The sequence below is a fragment of the Balaenoptera ricei genome, chromosome 14 (genome assembly GCF_028023285.1).
Source record: "Balaenoptera ricei isolate mBalRic1 chromosome 14, mBalRic1.hap2, whole genome shotgun sequence".
NCBI classification, from domain to species: Eukaryota; Metazoa; Chordata; class Mammalia; order Artiodactyla; family Balaenopteridae; genus Balaenoptera; species Balaenoptera ricei.
The window spans coordinates 81,713,911-81,732,855 of record NC_082652.1 but is presented as its reverse complement, the minus strand read 5'-3'; the positions used below and the strand labels follow the sequence as shown (position 1 = coordinate 81,732,855).

At 41.1% G+C, this 18,945-nt stretch overlaps 2 protein-coding genes across 2 annotated transcripts in view; one reads left to right on the top strand and one right to left on the bottom strand.

Annotated features, from left to right (window-relative positions):
• Nucleotides 1-961, bottom strand: part of SERPINB5 (serpin family B member 5) — a 62,562-nt gene extending 61,601 nt beyond the window's left edge. Inside the window, exon 1 of the mRNA XM_059894412.1 lies at nucleotides 885-961. The gene's annotated coding sequence lies outside the window, so the exon portion shown is untranslated. The remainder of the gene's footprint in view (nucleotides 1-884) is intronic.
• A 3,604-nt stretch (nucleotides 962-4,565) lies between these two features.
• The window catches only part of VPS4B (vacuolar protein sorting 4 homolog B), a 30,735-nt gene continuing 16,355 nt past the window's right edge, over nucleotides 4,566-18,945 (top strand). Inside the window, exons 1-3 of the mRNA XM_059893684.1 lie at nucleotides 4,566-4,776; nucleotides 15,534-15,645; nucleotides 16,964-17,120. Coding sequence (XP_059749667.1) covers nucleotides 4,750-4,776; nucleotides 15,534-15,645; nucleotides 16,964-17,120 — 296 coding nt within the window. The 5' untranslated portion in view covers nucleotides 4,566-4,749. The remainder of the gene's footprint in view (nucleotides 4,777-15,533; nucleotides 15,646-16,963; nucleotides 17,121-18,945) is intronic.

Here is an 18,945-nt window from a genome sequence, read left to right as displayed (position 1 = left end):
AGACTCTGTTTTCTAAAAGGTGAGACTGTCGCAGTAGCCTCCTGCTTGACCTTCCTGCCTCCTCTCTCTCCCTGGTCCCTCCTACAAAAACAACCGCGAGATTCATCTTCCTAAAACCAATACAGGTCTCCCCCGCTTTTTGAAAATTTGCTTTGTGTCACTTCGCTTTTACGAAAGACCTGAGTTAGTACCTGTTTTTGCTAACTGAAAGAAATCTGAAGAGGATTTTTGCTTTTACGGAAAAATCAGGAAGAAATATAGTTCAGTGTTTGTTTTGCAGTGAGTTACAGAGCTACCACCACGGAGAGTGGCCCCGCCAAACTCCTTCCCCGGAACTACACTCAGCATATCAGCATCGAGCCGCCATCGCTTTGAACTGTGTCTGTGAGCCCCTGTGCTTTATCTCGATTTATTCTCTGCGTCTGTTAGCAAGATGTGCTCTAAGGTGATGGTTTCTTTGCTTTACGCCGTGTCGGCTTATGAAGCTTTCATAGGAATACTCTTTGGAGAGCAGGGGAAACTTGTATCTGACCAAGTCAGGACTCTACTAGCTACTTTCTTCTAAAAGGAACAAAGTTAGGCAGGGAGGGAAGGAGGGACAAAGGGGGTGGGGGGACTTTTCAATGAATCCTTACTCCCTACAAAGTCCAGACTCCTTATCTCCAAAGCCTTGAACACCTGGCAGTGCCCACGGGTGCCTTTTTAGCTTCCTCTTCGGCCACTCCTTCCCCGCAGCTCCCCTGGCTCCCTACATTCCAGCCATCCCTCAAACACGTCATATACTCCACCCTTCCATGCCTTTATTCATGCTTTTCCTCTGCCTGAAACGGCCTAGCCTCTGTCAAAATCCGTTTTAAGATCTGAAGATTCAGTTTAACTGATACCTTTCCTAAGAAATTCCTAAGCACTCCTTCCAGGTTCAGCATTCTCCCTTCTGTGGCGCCACGGTGTGACCTGCCTCCGTTCCAGCACTTGTCACCGTTCATCTTCTGATACTGGACCCGAAGTCAGGTTCCCTTGGTTCAAACTCCAGCTCTGCCAATTAAGAGCTGCATGGATTGGGGAACTTCTCTCTCTCTCAGGCTTGGTTTCCACATCTGTAAAAATGAGATACTTAAGATCTACTTCACAGAATTAGGAAATGAGAAAATATATGTGAAAATACTTTGTAAACCATTGAGAATATAACATTTTTACATTTACGTATTTAAACATGTTGCACTGGAAAAACTCAGTTCTTCCCTGCCAGGTCTTTCTTCCCTGCCTGTCTTCTTTACCTACACATGCCGTACTTCACTTCTGATACTTCTGGTCACCAAATACTCGAAGGCTTTTCCTCACACCAAGCAATTCTCTGTGACACCAGCTGGGTGTTTTGCAATTTGATTCAATTCTGACACTACCTGGAGACAGTGTCAGATCCCACAAGTTAAGGGCTCCGTCCCACAAGACTGCCACACACACACACACACACACACACACACTCCTCGGATGCCAGTCACAAAACAGGGATGCTAGCTGCGCTTCTGACCGACTGGCTATAGATCGGTGGTTACGATGACCCCCTCCTCAGGTTCAATTAATTTGCTAGAGCAGCTCACAGAACTCAGAAAAACATTTTACTTGCTCTTACCGGTTTATTATAAAAGGTTATGATAAAGGATACAGTTGAACATCCAGATAGAAGAGACGCATAGGGCAAGGTATTTGGGAAGTGGCGAGGAGCTTTCAGGCCCTCTCAGAGCCCATCACTCTCCCAGCACCTCTATGTTCACCAACCCAGAAGCTCCCTGAACCTCATACTTAGGGGGTTTTTATGGAGGATTCATCACATCATATAGGCATGATCAATCATTAACTCCATTTTCAGCCCTTCTGTCTTCTCAAGAGGATGGAGGTGGGGGGCTGAAAATTCCAAGTTTCTAATCATGGCTTGGACTTTGTGGTGATCAGTCCTCATCCAGGAGCCCACCCAGGGTCACCTCATTAGAACAAAAGACATTTCGATCACCCAGGAAATTCCAAGGGTTCAGGAGCTCTGTGCCAGGAACCAGGGGCAGAGACCAATATATACTTTCTATTTCTCTCACACATGTAAAAGGTAAAAAGTTTCTATTCCATTAGAAGGTAAGCTCCCAAAGAACAGGACTTTTTAAAGAAGGATGTTATTTTAAAATAATATTTACAAAAGAGTTGCAAAGATATAGAGGATTCCCATATATGCTTCACCCAACATCCCCTACTGTTAACATCTTAAATAACTATGGTATACTTATCAAAACTAAGAAATTAGCACCGGTATAATACTATTAGCTAAAATACAGACTTTATTCAGATTTTATCAGTTTTTCCACTGTCTTGTTCTGTTCCAGGATCCAGTCCAGAATCCCATATTGCATTTAGTTGTCAGTCTCCTGCAATCTGTGACAAGTTTCTCAGTCTTTCCTTGTTTTTTCATGACTTTGACATTTTTGAAGTGCACTAGTTAGGTATTTTGTAGAAGTTAAAAAAAAAACACCTCAATTTGTATTTGTATGGCACTTTCTCATGACGAGACTGAGGTTATAGATTTTTTAAAATACCGCAGGTGACACTCTCCTCATTGCATATCAGGGAGCACATGGTATCAACAGGACTTATTACTGTATTGGTGATAAAAGAGGAATTTTTGACTGTTTGGTTCATATCCAGCACCTAAAACAGCCTGGCACATGGTTGTACTCAACTGTGGTACTCAAATGAATTCTCTTAAAAAAAAAAAAAAAAAAATGAATTCTCTTTTCACTATTACATGTCTTGCCTTCCACTAAATTGTAAAATCCTAAATGGCAAAGACCACACCTTATTTGTCTTTGTAGGTTCCTAATGCCCAGTAGACTTGTCTTCAGTGGGTGTTCAGTAAACATTTAGGGATTGAATTGAAAGGTAAATTGGAATCTGATTGTATCTTCAGGCAAAATCAAGCTTGAAAGTCATTAAGGAACCAGCAACTTATTTTAAGCAGCACCGTTAAATAGTTTAATATTTATTAAATGTCTATTATGTGCTGATGTTCTAAGGGCTGGAGTCCCTATAGTATTTTATCAGTAACTGGAAGGGGACAGTGTGGGAAGGAAGGAAAACTGATAGATGCAGGCAGAGAGAGGGCTTTAGCTTTGAGCCTGCATGATGGAGATTTGGTGATATATTATTCTGAGGAGAGATCAGAGAAGGAAGTTTGGGGTATAAGATAATTAATTTGGCTTTTAACGTGTTGAATTTTTCTTGTGGGAAAACCCTATGGTTTTTTGGAGCTCTCTGGGAGGTAGCTATAAATGCTGGGCAGAGGACAGGGCAGGCCTAGAGATTTAAATTTGAAGCCATTTCTATTCTATTGCTACCTGGAGCCCAGGAAGGGGATAAAATGAGCATAGCTTGAGTAGTGAGAAAGAAGAGGATGTCAGACTCTTGAGGAAATTCTGCCCTTAAGAATAAGAAGGGGAGAAAGTGAAGAGGTTAGAGAAAGGACATTAGGACACTATCTGGAAGAGATTGCAAGAACTGGGTAGTTGACAATACTAAGTAAGAAGCGAGGGAGGGAAGTTCTTTATTTAGAAGACACCAGATGTTTGGAAAGAATTAGGGAATGAGTGGGAAATAAAACGTTGGAGTGATTGAACATCTATTTCGCTTTCCTTTGAGAAGCTAAACTAAATGAAAGGAAGAAAAAAATGAGGACTGTGCCCGCAAACAACAGAATGCTGGAAAAAGGTCTTATTTTAGTTCTGCCAGTAATCCCTGACATCTGTGGTCTCGCATAAAGCACTCACCTGCTCAAGCCATTAACCTTCCCTGTAACGTTAACTGGAATAAATAATATCTGATCTAACAGTTTCACAAGACTTGTGTTCAGAAGCCGGCATCCCCACCAGACTGCCGTAAGCTCCTTGAGGGCAGCGCCATACATAACTTTTATTGAAATTCTCGGGGCTTCCTAGAGCCATGACAATAACCACTGGAAAATGCTTGCGGGATGAAGTGTACAAGTGTAGAGCTTGTTATTGCGCTAAGGCGTACAAGCGCTAAGGCGTACTGAGACCTTCCTGTTCGCTTATCACTGTGCAATGCGCCTAACCGCGCAGCACTAGCATTCTCCACAACCCTGAGATAGGTACTTTAATTACCTCCACTTTACACAGGAGTAAATCGTAACGGACCCAAAGTCACCAACCAGTGGGTCTTGGAGACGGGATACCTTTTTTCACACAAAAGCCATAGATTGACAGAGCACTCTCCATGCTCCGTCAAGCGAAAGAAGCCAGAACCAATAACTCATCTCAAAGGCTAAGACATCCGTAGAAGGAAGAAAATGGAACGGTTCTCGACCCCGTGCGGTCCCACTGCCCGTAGGTCGGAGCCACAGTGCGCCTGCGCGCAGCCTGACTTCCGCCAGGCCTCGACGGGTTTAGTTCGGGACTGGGTGGCGCGCGTGGTGATGACGAAAGCGGAAGTACTGAGGCTGGAGGCCGGACGAGAGCCCGGAGGGGCTCGGGGTTGCGGAAGTTTTGTGAAGCGGGGTTGGGGGGGGGTCCGCCGGCTGTTGGAGCGCAGTGTTGTTTTGGAACAAGTTCCGGAGAGGAGGCCGCCGCTTGAGGTCCAAGAGCCACCGGCCTGCGCACGTTTGGGGCAGCTCCGGGCTCGACTCGACGTTGCCACTGTAGGTTTCCTCTGCCCCCGTTCCTCTTCGAGGAACCGCCTCGTATCTCCGCCATGGCATCCACCTCGACCAACCTCCAGGTATCGCCATCCTCCCGCCCCCTGGAGAGCCCAAGCCAAGGGGAGGCGCTGGGCGTGGGGTGGGAAGTGGGGGGCGGGGAAGAGAGAGGAAGCGGCGGCGCGCCGGCCCAGAGGCAGGTGGGAGAGTCGGACGCTTTCCGCCTGCTTCCGGGGTTTCCCAAGCCCACTGGCTTTGTGGGACTTTTGACTTTTGTTGAGGCTTTTGTTTTTGTTTTTTCCTTTTCAAACCAGCCGAGTTTGAACCGAGCTGGGCAGAGCTTTGAACAGAGGCACGAACGCTGCAGTCAGTGTAAGGGAGAGAGGAAGGAACATAATGTATCCAGTGCCTTACGCTGGACCAGTTGAAAATAGGGTGGTTCGAGTTCTCTCCTAGTTCCTCAAGCTGGTGTAGCAAAGCCTTTCTTTTCGAGCTGTCAGGTGAATAGAAACGTGAGCACAGTCTCAGAATCTGAGGAATCCGTGAATTCATTGAGCTATACGTTCAGGTGCACGCTAATGGCTCCCAAAATATAGTATATAAATAAGATCATGGAGTTTTCTTAAACTCCTTTGTGACTTCTTTCCCACCCCTACCGCAGTGAGTTCAGTGTTTTGTTCATAAAGCATGTAATCCTGATACTTTAGACTTAATTGTTAGACCTCTGTGGAATGGAATTCATTGAGATGAGAAATGTTTGAAACAGTGGCTCCCATCCCTAGAATGGACCTGGGGCTTCAGTGGAGTTTAGAATGTGACTTAACCTCGAGAGCTCCAGTGCACTAGTCAAGTTTGGGACAAAAGAGTAGCGTGAATCCCTATATTGAATCTTTGTCTTGATCTTGCAGTTGAAAAGGCTTTTGTTGAGTGCCTGGTACAGGCACCTGGGATAATTAATAGAGAATCTACTTAGCCCAGGATAATTGATCCTGAAGAAAAATCACTGAAAGTAGACTGATTCAAATCGAGATCAAATTTTCACCAAAAAGGAGGTGGGGCACTTGCTTGGGACTTTTATCATGAAAATCGACCCAAAAGATTATGAAAATAAATGTTTTATGTCTTTCACAAAATATAATTGCAATGTGACTTATTTCTTAGAATAAAGAATAAGTCATGTGTTGATTTATGTGTATTTTTTCCAACAAGATTTCATTAAACTAAGACGCAACAATCTTCACTTAACATTAGTGTTTTTGTAGCACCATTCAGAAGGGGTCTTTTTGGTAAATGTACTTGGAAAAAGTATTGGTCATTTGATAAAACTATTGTTCCTTTGAGGATCAAAGGTGATTTCTTTTGAAGTGCCTAGCTTGTCTTCATCCTTGTTGGTTTGTCAGTTAACTGCATAGTTTTATTCGACCATCTTTTAAAAACGTTTTTATTGACGTTTTATTGATTTACAGTATTATATTAGTTTCAGGTGTACAGCATAGTGATTTAGTATTTCTACAGATTATACTCCATTAAAAGTTAATACAAGATAATGGCTGTAATTTCCTGTTCTATACAGTATATCCTTGTTGCTCATCTGTTTTATGCATAGTACACCAACTTTTCATTTGTCAAGAGTTTGCACGTGATTTGGGCATTCTACAATATAATTTTCATCTATTTACTGATTTTTAAATTTTGAAACATTTGCAGTTTCATTCTGTAATCCTTTGCATCATATTTGAATTGAATTATGTATGTTCTTCAGTGAATCAGATCGAGATTGACCCATATTAAAGGCATAATTGATAGTGTTAAACAGAGGGAGAGATAATGAGTTATACTTTTATCAGTGGTTGGGTCACAGGTGTGCTTTCTCATTCAAGCTTTTCCACCTTCTAATGTAGGAAATTTGGATGAAGAATATTCAACTAACGAATAACTTTCCCACTGAACAATGCAAAATCCCCATAGCCAGATGCTTATAATTAAATGGAGGAATGCAGATAATTAAAAATCAAAATAAAATAATGCAGTAATACTATAATAGAATTAAAGGTTAGTGTGGGAGGGCAGAAAGGAAGGGCTTGTGTAACTCATCAAGGATAAATGAGAAATGTTCCACAGAGAAGATGATGTGAGCTTAGATAAGAGTGAAAGGTACTGACACTAATTGTCTGCCTGGTGTTTGATGTGATCTCATTTAGTCCTCAAAACAACTCTTCAAGGTATTACTCCAGTTTCACAGTATAAGAAACCAAAGCTTATTAAGTTTATGATTTGCCCAGAGACATACAGTTAATTAGTATTAAAGACTTGGATTAGTTTTGAATCCAGGGCTTTCTGCTTATAAGTTTGTACTTTTTCACTATGAAGTCATGCCTTCTTGGACAAGAAAGTGGGATGCATTCCAAGCAGAGAAAAACAACATATGCCTCAGCCTAGAAGTGTAACAAACCTTGGAGAGGGTTGGGAGAAACTGCAAGTTCATTGTGTATAGAACTCAAAGTTTACTCAGTCCTGAATATTTACTTTTCTGAGAGTCTACTATGCCATGCATTTTGCTACATGTTGGGGAATCATAAAAGAAATGTATCATCCTTGATTTCCAAGGGCTTATATTCTGATGTGAAAACATCAGACATATAAAGGGACTACTAGGATACTTCGTGACCTTTGGAAGGATGTACCAGAGGCAGTGGGAATTTAGAGGAAGCATAGGCTAGGCCTCCTGGGGGTGCTGCGGAGGACTTTGCAGCTGGAGGACCACAATGACTGTGCTGAGTGTTGGAGAAGCTGGAGTTTTACAGGGAGACAATGGGATAGGGTATTCCAGGTGGAGAGCACACTGTACACAAAGGTACGAAGTCTGAGCCATCCGGGTTGTCCCTGTAGTTTGGTGTGACGGGAACAGAGTGTGCCAGGTGAGAGGTTGAGCCTAGTTAAGCCACATGACAAGGAGCAGTGTGTGCTGCACAGAGGTGATTGGTCCCCATCCTGCTGTAGATGGGGAGTCAGAGGAGGCAGTAAGCTCAAGTTTTTGTTTTAGAATGAAACCATTGTGTGTGTACAGGGCACAGCTTGACATGGGGATTACAAGAAGAGGGGGCATATTTGGGGCCAGGGTGGTCCTGAACTTCTGGGGCTTGAAATGCTTGTGGGGACAGTCAGGTAGAACTGTCCATTGAGCAGCTGGGTATGTATGTCTAGAACTTAGGCTAGGCTGGCAATAAGGATTTGGGAGTTAACAGCATACGGATGGTAGCAGAGGTGTGGCCGTCTTGGAAAGTTTATAGAATGAGGAAAGACAAGGACCAAGGTACAGACCCAGTAGAATATCAGCGTTTAATGAGAGAGAAAAGGGAGCCTGAAAAAGAATCTTGACATAGCCAAGAGTAAAACCTGGAGAGGATGGTGCCTTGATGGCCAAAGGAGGCCATGTGAGGTGTCTCTTACGAGGGCTAAGTGCTCACGTAGTTACCCATAACTAGATAAGTGACAGATCTGGCAGTCAGGGAGCAGGAAGCATTGCCGTGGGAGGAATCAAGAAACCGAGATGAACTTCGGGTTCTCTTTGGGACTTTGCTGTGGAGGTGAGGAGGTAAGTATTGAATAAGATGGTAGCTACATGGGGACCTTAGAATTGGGGAGAGCTGGTGTGTTTCTGTTGGTGTTTTGTAGCTATGAGTCTAAGATAGGATGTGCATACATTTTTATGCTAAGGAATGCTCCCCAAAAAAGGGAAAGGTTAGGTTGGGGAGAACAGTTGAGTTCATATAATTGAGGGGACTAAATGTCTGATGAGGAAGGTAGGAATGGGCTCCAGAGCACCAGGGAAAGAATCAGCCTTGAAAGACGGGGGCTGAGACATGTTTCCTCCTGAGATGGGTGGGTCTGGGATTTACCCAGTTTCCCAGGGTTTTCTAGCGTGGACACATCATGGTCTCCTAATCTGAAAAGGACAGTCCCAGGGGTTCCCAGCCTTTGTGCCTCCATATTGATGACTGGATCCTGGCTGATCCTGAGATTCAGTTAATCTTGTGCCAGCCTCTTTGCAAGACTCCAGAATATAAAAAAGCCAGTACAACAGGCATGACTCCTGTCCTCATGGAGCTTACACTCTAGTGGGAGAGGACAGACCAAAACAAAACAAAACCCACATACACAGAAACGCCACTGGAAGGATTTTAAACAGAAGAGTGGTGTGTTTTAAAATTGAATAAATTTGGGAATCATCAGCCTAAAGATAATCAGCTTCAATCATTGAGAACAGCTCACATAGGGAGGGAGTAAACAGAAAGAAGCCCAAGCCCTGAGGAACCCTAATGTTTCAGGGTCAGGTGCAAGAAGAAGAATCAGCAAAGGAAACCGAGCAGGAGCTGTCAGAGGTGGGAGGAAAATGGGGAAAGTGGTGCTTGGGAGCTCAGCAGAGGGCAGTGTTCCAGAAGGGAAGTGATGCTGTCTTAGAATATTGTCGAGAGATCAGGATGGACGCAGAGCTGGTCTTTGGATCTGCATCACAGAGAACCTTGATATGAGCAGTTTTATTGATAAGATAAGGGACAGAAGCCCAGATTGGCAGCTGAAGGGTAAGTAGAAAAAAAGGAACTGGAAAGAGTAGAGACTGCTCTGGTGAGATTTGGGTTCTGAAGGTAGCAGAGAAACAGAAGCAAGCTGAAGGGGGTTTTAGTGTCAGGGATAGCTGAAGGAGGGCTGTTTGCGTGCCAGCGGTGGAAGTCCCCTTCCTTGTGGAGCTTCCCTGTATATTAAAGGAGATGGCCAATAAGTGAGTATACAGGGGAATAATGATAAACACAGCAATGGGATAAAAGTGCAGAGTGAGGGGAGAGCTGAGATCAGGGGTGGGGTGCAGCCTTTGAAGTAGGAGATTAGGGAGGGCCTCTCTGAGGACTTGGCATGTGAACTGTGCCTGAAAACGAGACCATTGTGCATCCATCTGGGGAAAGAGCAGGGAAGAGTGTTGTGGGCAGAGGGGTCCTAGTCCGCAGGCTGCCTGAGTGAAGGGGGGCTAGAGGGTTTCAGGTGAGACCCAGACAGAGCCAGGGCCCAGGTAGATCACGACCCAGCATTTGGGATTTATTGTTTGCAGTGGGAAGCCATCAAAGGGTGCCCTTCACTGGTGCTGTGTGGACTTCCGTATCAAGTGTGGAAGCAGGCTGGACGCTTAGAGGAGGCTAGGCGGTAGGTTTGACAAATGTGATAGTGGATTGAGCTAGGGTGGTAGCGATGGAGACGGTCAGGATTATATTCTGAAAGAATAATTGGCACTCCCAAACCATGCAAGACACAGTTAATTTTGTTTCAAATGAAAAATGCTAACAGAAACAAGGGTGAAGTGGAGCATTCATCAGGGGAAAAAAAGATGCATATCCTCCAATCATCATCTTTGATTAAAGGTTTAACATGTGCTGTCCAGTATGGTAGCCACATCTGGCAATTTAAATTTAAATTTTACTTAAATAAAACTTAAAACTCTTCAGTCACATTAGCCAAAAGTTTCAAAAGCCATATGCTCCCGTATTGGACAGTGCAAATACAGATGCATCCATCATCAGAGAAAAGGCTGCTTTAAAGTGATTGGTACCATATTTGGAGCTAGATTATTAAATACTGACTGTACGAATTTTAACAAATGTCATTTTGGTTCCTAAAAGAGGGCTGACAGCAAATGAGGGGAATGCGTAGCTGAAGAGGTGAGTGGCACAGCAATTCAAAATAGCATAAGAAGGAAATCATAGCCAGAAAAAGGAAGGAGTTACTTCTGCTGCGTGACTTAGCCTCTGAGCCTTCTGGATGCATTTTTATAAGACCAGGTACACCAAACCACCAGTTGACCAGGTGCTGTGACTCCACCTTTTATATCCTGCTGAGTTTACCAAACTTGGAAATTTAGCTGGAAGTTCAGGCTATTTGAACTGTGAAACATGTACTGCTACATTTTATCAGTTCTGAGACACACCGTTTATTTTTCTTCCCTCCTGCCACAGAAGAGGGAAGGCCTGTTCCTCCCATTTATCCCATCTCTATGCAGTCCATGAGCAACTGCTTCAAAATATAATATTTTCAACATATGATTAGTTTTTGGATTATTTGAATAATTTCTTATCTTAATTGTATGCTTATTTTTAATATAGCATAACCATGATTATTTTTTTCTACTGGCTCTTATTTCTGTTGAATAGTTTTACTACCTAAATTAATCCAGGTGGAATGTTTCAGTAAACCATGCTTGTTCTTAATTTGTATGTGTGTGCATATTTTAAAATATTAAAGATAGTTTTCTTAATGAAAATTTTATTTTGAGATGATTGTAGATTCACATGCAGTTGGGAGAAATAATACAGAGAGGGCCTGTGTACCCTTCACCCAGTTGTCCCCAGTGTCAGCATCTCGTAAAACTATAGTACAGTATCACAACCCGGATGTTGACATTGATATTATCTACTGTCTTACTCAGATTTCCCCAGTCTTAAGTGTGTGTGTGTGTGTGTGTGTACACAGAGTTCCGTCGAGTTAATTCCTGTATCCCCCGCCATAGTCATGATACAGAAGAGTTCTCTCCAAAAGGATCCCTCTCGTTGCCCTTTTATAACCACAGTTACTTCCCTTTCTCTTCCCCCCGCATTCCTGTCTCCTGACAATACTAAACGGTTCTTCACCTCTGGTTTTGTCATTTGAGGTTATGTGAATGGAATCATGCAGTACGTAACCTTTTGGGATTGGTTCTTTTCACCTAGCTTAATTCCCTCAAGATTCATCCAAGTTGTGTATATCGGTAGTTCATTCTTTTTTGTCACTGAGTAGTACTCCCTGGTCTGGGTGTACCACGGTTTAACCATGAAGGGCATCTGGAATGTTCAAGTACAAGTTTTTGTGTGAACGTAGTCTTATTTCTCTGAGATAAATGCCCAGGAGTGCAGTTGCTGATTCATGTGGTGGTTGCATGTTTAGATTTGTAAAAAAAACAAACCTGTTTCCCAGAGTGACTGTACCATTTTACATCTCAGCAATGTATAAGGGATCCAGTTCTCTGTATCCTCACCACTATTTGGCATTGTCACTATTTTTAATTTAAGCCATTCTGGTATGTGTTTAGTGATATCTCACTGTGGTTCTAATTTGCATTTCCCTAACGGCTAGTGATGTTGAACATCTTTTCATGTGCTTATTTGCCATCTGTATATCCTCTTTGGTGAAATGTCTATTTATGTCTTTAGCTTATTTTCTACTTCAGTTGTTTTTAAACTTGATTTTTGAGAGTTCTTTCTGTATTCTAAGTACTAGTCCTTTCCCAAACATGTGGTTTGCAAACATTTCTCCCACTCTTTGGCTTGTCTTTTCATCCTTTTAACAGGCTCTTTTACAGACCCAAAATTTTTAAGTTTGATGAGGTCCAATTTATCATTATTTTTTTTTCCTTTGAGGTGTAATTGATATATAACGTTATATTAGTTTCAGGTGTGCAACATGGTTCAATATTTGTTTATATTGTGAGGTGATCACCACAGTACATCTGGTTAACATCTGTCACCATACATGGTTACAAAATTTTTTTCTTGTGGCAACTTTCAAAAGTACGTAATAGAGTATTATTAATTATAGTCACCATGCTACACATGACATCCCCATGACTGATTTACTTTATGCTGGAAGTTTGTACCTTTGGACCCCCTTCACCCGTTTTGTCCACCCCCCACCTCTGGCAACCACCAGTCTGTCGTCTGTCTGTGAGCTCATTTCTTGTTTTTGTTTCTGGGGGATTTTTTTTAGATTCCCCATATAAGTAAGATCATGTGGTATTTGTCTTTCTCAGTCTGACTTATTTCACTTAGCATAATGCCCTCAGGTTCCATCCATGTTTTTGCAAATGGCAAGATTTCCTTTTTTATGGCTGAATAATATTTGATATATATATTTTTTCTTTATCCAGTCATCCATTGGTGGGCACTTAGGTTGTTTCCATATCTTGGCTGTTGTAAATAATGCTGCAGTGAACATGGGGGTGCACGTATCTTTTCAAGTTAATATTTTCATTTTCTTCAGATAAATACCCAGGAGTGGAATTGCTGGATCATATGGTAGTTCTGTTTTTAATTTTTTGACGAACCTCTGTACTATTTTCCATAGTAACGGCACCAATTTATACTTCCATCAAAAGTACGCTAGAGTTCCCTGTTCTCTACATCCTCACCAACACTTTTTATTTCTTATCTCTTTGATAATAGCCATTCTGATGGGTGTGAGGTGATAGCGCATTGTTGTTTTGATCTGCATTTTCCTGATGATTAATGATGTTGAGCACCTTTTCATGTACCTGTTGGCCAAATGTGTGTCTTCTTTGGAAAAATGTTTATTCAGATCCACTGCCCATTTTTTGATCAAATTGTTTTGGGTTTTGCTCTTGATTTGTATGAGTATTTTATATTTTTTGATATTAACCCCTTATCAGATATGTATGATTTGCAAGTATTTTCTCCCATTCAGTAGGTTACCTTTTCATTCTGTTGATTATTTCTTTTGCTGTGCAGAAGCTTTTTTGTTTGATGTAGTCACACTTATTTTTGCTTTTGTTGCCTTTGTGGCATCAAATCCAAAAAATTATCACCAAGACTAACGTCAAGGAGCTTATCATCTATGTTTTCTTCTAGGAGTTTTATGGTTTCAGGTCTTATGTTCAAATCTTTAATCCATTTTGAGTTATTTTTGTGTATTGTATAAGATAGTATTCATTTTCATTCTTTTGCATTTGGCTGTCCAGTTTTCCCAGCATCATTTATTGAAGAGACTGTTCTTTCCCCATCATATGTTCTTTGCTCCTTTGTGGTAAATTAATTGAGAACATATGTGTTGGTTTATTCCTGGGCTCTTTCTTCTGTTCCATTGATCTATGTGTCTTTTTTTATGCCAATATACTGTTTTTATTTTTTCTTTTTATATATTGTGCTTTTGGTGTCAAGTCTAAGAACTCTTTGCCTAGCCCTAGATGGTGAAGATACTCTTTGTTTTTTCTAAGGATTTTATAGTTTTACGTTTTATATTTAAGTCCATGATCCATTTCAAGTTAATTTTTGTACAGAGTACAGGGTTTAGTTTGAGGTGTTCTCCCTCTCTCTTTTTTTTTTGGCTTATGGATGTTCATTTGCTCTGGAACCATTTCTTTAAAAGCCTATCTTTCTGCCATTAACTTGCCTTTCTATATCTTTGTCAAAATTCAGTTGGACGTAGCTGTATGGATCTATTTCTGGTAGTTGTGTGTTTTTTTTTTTAAAGTTATTTACAACTTTTGAACTTACAAAACAGAAACAGACTCACAGACTTAGAGAACGAACTTATGGTTGCGGGGGTGGGAGAGGGACAGTTAGGAAGTTTGGGATGACATGTCCACACTGCTGTATTTAAAATGGATCTGGGCTTCCCTGGTGGCACAGTGCTTAAGAATCCGCCTGCCAGTTCAGGGGACGCGGGTTCCAGCCCTGGTCCGGGAAGATCCCACATGCTGCGGAGCAACTAAGCCCCTGCGCCACAACTACTGAGCCTGCGCTCTAGAGCCCGCGAGCCACAACTGCTGAGCCCACACGCATCACAACTACTGAAGGCCCCAAGCCTAGAGCCTGTACTCCACAACAAGAGAAGCCACCGCAGAGAGAAGCCAGCGCACTGCAACGAAGAGTAGTCCCCGCTCGCCGCAACTAGAGAAAGCCCGCGCGCAGCAACAAAGACCCAACGCAGCCAAAAATAAAAAAATAAAATAAGTTTTAATAAAGTAAAATAAAATGGATAACCAACCAGGACCTACTGTATAGCACAGGGAACTCTGCTCAATATTATGTAGCAACCTAAATGGGAAAAGAACTTGAAAAAGAGTAGATACGTGTATATGTACAACTGAATCACTTTGCTGCACACCTGAAACTAACGTGGTATTGCTAATCAACTCTACTCCAATATAAAATAAAAAGTTAAAAAAAAATACTACAAAAGTTGCCCATTTCATTATGGAATTTCTGGAAGATGTGAAGAAGTAGAAAATGAAAAAAACTGAGTCTTATCAAAGATAAGCTTTGTGAAATTTCCTTCCCATCTTTCTTCTGTGCTTTTTAAAAGTTTATTTATTTGTTTGTTTGCCATTGTTTCAAATACTTGATCTCATGCTATATGTAAAAATTGTATAATGCTTTTTAAAAACTTCCATTATTCATTTTTCCATATTATTATGAATATTGCTTAATATTATTTTAACAATTCTACTTTTTATATTGTGTGGCATCTTTTTGCTATTTAAAATTTAAGTTTTCAAGTTTTGTTTTTGTTTTTTTAAAAGACCTCTCTGGTTTGTCTTTGCTCAGTGAACCTTTTAGTTAATTACTGAGTTAAAAGATTTCGGTATTTTTCAGACTCTTGGTATTTCATTGCCCTATTGCTTCTGAAGGGGTTTTACCCCATTTAAATTTTACTGTTGTCATATGCTTTAGACATTTGATTTTTGAGAATTTCCATAAATGCTTTTAACTTGAATTTTCATGTTACTTGATTATTCCTTACTAGCCCTGAGCTTGACTTTTGTTGAGTGAAAAATTATGTGAGAATCTCAGTGATTGGTACTAGATAAAGAGGTGTTCAGATAGCATTTACCTGTAGAAGAAATGTAATTTGCATTTTATAAATAATTATAATTTATAATACAATGCAGTTGTGATTTAGAAAAAAAAGGTAGATTGTTACAAGGTTGCTTTCATTTTTAAAGAAAACATTCAACATGATTATTTATTTCAAACTTATGCTATGCTTTGATTTTGATGGTATGGTTTTGCCTCCCTTCAAACAGAAAGCGATAGATCTTGCTAGCAAAGCAGCCCAGGAAGACAAAGCTGGGAACTACGAGGAAGCCCTTCAACTCTACCAACACGCTGTACAGTATTTTCTCCATGTAGTTAAATGTAAGGTCATCATTTGTTTTTTTATTTAAAAACACTAAAAGAAAAGGTTATTCTATTTCATTTATAAAAATTGAAGTACAATGCCAGAAAATTATAAACCATCAGTTTGCAAAAAAGTCGCACTAGCTTCTTAGTAGTTTTTAAGTACTCAGCCAACAGATGTGCACAGCTGTCATAGTTATTACTTGGTACACCTAAACATATTAAAATGCCATATAGTCAGTGGAAAAAGTTTTCATTTTACTGGTTATGTACCCAGATTATGTCATCTGGACCTACTCATTTTCTAAACATCTCTTTGAAAATAGATGTTTTAAAAATAGGTTGGGGGACTTTCCTGGCGGTCCAGTGGTTAAGACTCCACGCTTCCACTGCAGGGGGCGCGGGTTCGATCCCTGGTCGGGGAACTAAGATCCCACGTGCCTTGCGGTGCAGCCAAAACAGAAACAAACAAAAACAGGTTGGGAGACATTTTGTGTATTTCCAAATATGTATTCAGTGTTTACCACCTGCCAGCTAGTGTTCTAGGCACTGGGTACAGCGGTGAGGAAGAGATGGATAAAGACCCCTGCCTTCATGGGTCTTAAACCGAATGCTGCACATATGTGAAATAAGACATTGCAAAAGTGTCTTTCTGGCAAACTTAGGGTTTTTTTTAAATAAAAATTTTAGCAGTTGGATAATTTAAGATTTTCTTTTGAGCTTCCCTATTTAATTTTGAGATTTTTCTGTCACATTAAAGTGAAACTAAGAATGAATCATAACATATAAGATAGGTGGGGCTAATCCCATACACTGCATATATTGCTGAAGTCTCCTATTCAAACAGCTCTCACAGGGGCCTTTAGTAAAATTACTCTACTGGTGGTACTCATAATATATGGGATTTCTGTCACTTTTTATACTCTGAAATAAAGCTTATGTAGACATTGATGGAAATGGTTAATATTGCTTTACTTATATTTGTCTTATAATTGGTTTTGTATGAGATAAGCAGCTTTCAGCTGTCTGCACAGAATGTAAGGGAAGAGTATGAAGCCCACAGAATATTAAATAATTTCTTATTATTATTTAACATTAAGTTAAGATATCCTAGTGTCTTGCTCAGAACTCTTTCTGACTCACACTCACTGTTGGCCCCCAACCCTGCTGGGGGAAGGAGTAGAAAAGATTGATAATCATGGATTATGACGAGCCAGAGATGATCTTTTCTCTCTCCTCCAAAATAGATTTTCCTTGTTGGGAAAGTATGTCTAGGAGTTTATACCTGTCTGTAAAGAATACTAAAGGAAACATCTCTCTCGTTTCCCTTCAATAGATGAAGCACAGGGTGATAAAGCCAAGCAAAGTATCAGGGCAAAGTGTACAGAGTATCTTGATAGAGCAGAAAAACTGAAGGAGTACCTGAAGAAGAAGGAGAAAAAACCACAGAAGCCAGTGAAAGAGGGCCAGCCAAGTCCAGCTGATGAGAAGGGGTATGTATTTTAGAGTGAGATTGTATTGTATCGAATTACAGGATAAAATTTAATTTGTGAAGTAAATTTCTTTTGTTTAAACTAGGTGTTGGCAAACCATGACTCATGGGCCAAATCTGACCTGCTGCCTGCTTTCGTAACTAAAGTTTTATTGGAACACGGCCTCATGCCTTCACTTACCTGTTGTCTGTGGCTGTTTTTGTGCTGTACCAGCAAAGCTGAGTAGTTGTGACAAGGGACCGTATGGCCTACAAAATCTAAAATATTTATTGTCTGGTCCTTTACAGAAAAAGTTTGTGGACCCCTAGTTTACCAAGCTTCGGGGGTGATATACCTCAAATTGCTCTCCTTGACGGCCTGGTAGTAGTAGAAAAAACATTTGGTAGGAATGCTACTCAATTCTTTACCCTCTGGCCATTATGTAATGAAGTTTAAAATTGTAGGAGTAATCTGTGAATTGAATCTTTGACTAGTAGTATTGACTTAGTACTAAGCACACGGACAAAATGAAAAACAACTGGTAATGTAGAACAAATTTTGGATATATAAGTTTTTTGATGTGGATTTGCATCAGATTTGCTTTACTTTATCATTGAAAGAAAGCAACACAGCATAGGTTATAAACATCAAAACCCATTTCTGAAATGTCTTCCTAGATGGGGGATATATCACTTACAGATGCAGAATTTATATATTCAGCACCTAATGTGTGCATGTCAGGCTCTGTGCTGAGCAGTGGGAACATACTCTACCCAGATCCTCTGATCATTCTATTAATTGGTGCCAGAAGTGGTTCCAAGTGACAACATACTCTGAGAAAACAGGACTCTGGGGTGGGGTTATCTGGCCTCGTTGGATATGAAGGCAGGAAATTCTGGTTAGCATTATAGGATGTAATACTTACAGTCCATGGTAAGCAGTGGTACAAGTTACTTAGATAATCCCCGTGGTCACCAGGCATCGAGTGCCTTGAAGGCAGTGCTTTGGGGGCTTTGTGGCTACTACAAAAGGCCATTTTAAGAACTGGAGTTGACAGCCTGCTTCAAACTACATGGGAGAGTTTGAAAAAACTTATAAGCTCAAGGTTTTATATTCTCTGTTCAAGACATGGTCGGGGAACCAGGGAGTTCCTTTGATACCCTGAGAATATTTTATCTTATAGCTCTAGCATTGGCATGACAAAAATTAGACCCCAGCTGATGTCATAGCTTATTGGATTTCAAAATCAGTTGAACCTCACTGGGTTTCTTATGTGAAAGTTGGGGCATGTGTTGTAAGACTGGGACTCCAAATGAAAATGAAATGAAAACTGTTGGGAAGGATCACTTGCCCTCCAGTACCTGGGTCCCCAGATCTCACTGAGACCCCCTGACCAGCAGAAACGTCCTCTCCCCTGGGAGTTGAGCCTCACCTGGTCTTGCTTGGAGACCGTGTAGTGTCCCTCCTAAGATGTCTGCCTAGCGGGGGGATGCCTGTTCTGTGTTGGATGGCGGGACCCACTTTAAGCTGAAATGGGGTAAAGCAAGGAAGCAATTACCTCTTGCTAATGGATGCACAAAAATAAATGGAGATAAAGCACAGATGCTGACAGACACAGTTCAAAGCTGTGGCAGCTTGGTGCCGAGATGGAGTGTGGTTCTCGGAAGGCGCTTGGTGGGGCCGCTCTCACCGCTCAGGGTGCGTGCTGCCTCATAAGAGTCACTGCAAAACAAACGCTAAATGCTATTTTCGTTTTTTGCCTTTCTTCATAAAAGCAATAATCGTCTTTGGATATCTTTCAGTTACTGAAAACAGGTACTAATGTAGGTCTTCTGTAAAAGCAAAG